The sequence below is a fragment of the Aplysia californica genome, unplaced genomic scaffold, assembly GCF_000002075.1.
Source record: "Aplysia californica isolate F4 #8 unplaced genomic scaffold, AplCal3.0 scaffold00001, whole genome shotgun sequence".
Classification (NCBI taxonomy): Eukaryota; Metazoa; Mollusca; class Gastropoda; order Aplysiida; family Aplysiidae; genus Aplysia; species Aplysia californica.
The window spans coordinates 5,068,814-5,070,274 of record NW_004797271.1 but is presented as its reverse complement, the minus strand read 5'-3'; the positions used below and the strand labels follow the sequence as shown (position 1 = coordinate 5,070,274).

The following is a 1,461-nucleotide window of genomic DNA, read 5'->3' as shown; positions in this document are numbered from 1 at the left end:
TCATCATCATCATCATCATCATCATCATCATCATCATCATCATCATCATCATCCCAACCATTCTCTCCCCCAACAGGTCATCACGCATGTCCCGGACTGGGCACTAGTCATCCTGCAGCTACGGCCCGAGCACAGAACCGAGCAAGATTGCCGCCGTCTCCATGCTCTGTTGCGAGGCCTGAAGAGTTTTGATAAGTTTACAGAGGAGATCCAGATGTCCCTGTGCCGTGCTTTCACGTTAGAGAGGTATGTCCTGACTTTGTTTCATGGCGGGAGTAAGGGAGGGGGGGGGGGTCCATTACTGCCTAGTAAAATGGTGGTTTGATGTATGTGTATGTGTGGTGAGTACATTAATATAGACAGGTATGACTATTATGTATTTTCCATAACATCATATAAATGGATGTAATATGTGAGGCATCGTGGTGAAGTCAGGCGCTCGTCAAAATAATAAAATCAAAGATATGGGCATTTTCCCGACAGTTTTGGCAATTTGTTTCTGATTTTTTTAAAATTGATTCTATACTTTTTAAGTCCATTTAAAAACATATTACTGTGTAGATTTCACCGAAAAACATTGATTAAAGGCACAACAAATGTAAATTTTCAGTTTCCAGGGACCATCACGCTTTGGAAATCACCAAACTTTTGAGGTCATCCTCTCGCTAATTTAACCTCTGAAACCAGACGACCCCGACCTCCTTCAATCTCAAATATTCAAGATAGACGTGTATTTTATTTCGTCTAAAGATGGTCAAATGAACAAGCTCTAAGATGATACCCCTAACTCCTGATGTCCAAATAAATGACGAGTGCCTGATTCTACCGCTTCATGACACATATACAATGTATTGTCGGCAAGCTGTTAACATGCATTATGCTTAAAGAGAAAAACTTTACATAAGAGAGAAAAAAACCTCCTTCATTCTTTTAACTGAAGACGCAGCGAATCATTGTCTGACAGCAGACCGAAGCCAATGTTGTGCCACATCAGAGCGATCATACACGAATCAGTAAGACAGATTATTATTATATCATAGTATGTATGTTGTTCTCTGTCTTTTAAAGTTTCAGATAAAGGAAACATTTGTTTGAATAACGAATTTATTCTGATCGGTGACGGTAGGCTCCATCTTCTGTACAACCCATACGAAGCAGGTGGTCTGGTTGCAGGTACAGAAATTACAAAACGAGATCAGTTCACCATAATGTGGAACCAAAGATTATAAATACATTCCACAAACAATAAACATGACCTCTTCAAGAGCTCAGAATTCGCTTCCTCAATGAGCTACCAAGTGTACTTACATTATGTATTTTTTCTTGCTTTTTTTTCAACATTGATTTAGATTTAGAATATTATTATAAATTTCTACCAAATAATATTTCAAGAGAACTTACAACCGATACCATAGATTAAAAAACTGTAATTAAATGAAAAATCAATTATATATATATATA

The 1,461-nt window shown here is 37.6% G+C and overlaps 1 protein-coding gene across 1 annotated transcript in view; it reads left to right on the top strand.

Annotated features, from left to right (window-relative positions):
* LOC101845508 (cyclic nucleotide-binding domain-containing protein 2) overlaps nucleotides 1–1,461 on the top strand; it is a gene marked incomplete at its 3' end in the record, with an annotated part of 38,865 nt that overhangs the window by 21,400 nt on the left and 16,004 nt on the right. Inside the window, 1 exon segment of the mRNA XM_013084432.1 lies at nucleotides 77–246. Within this exon segment, the coding sequence (XP_012939886.1) occupies nucleotides 77–246 (170 nt within the window).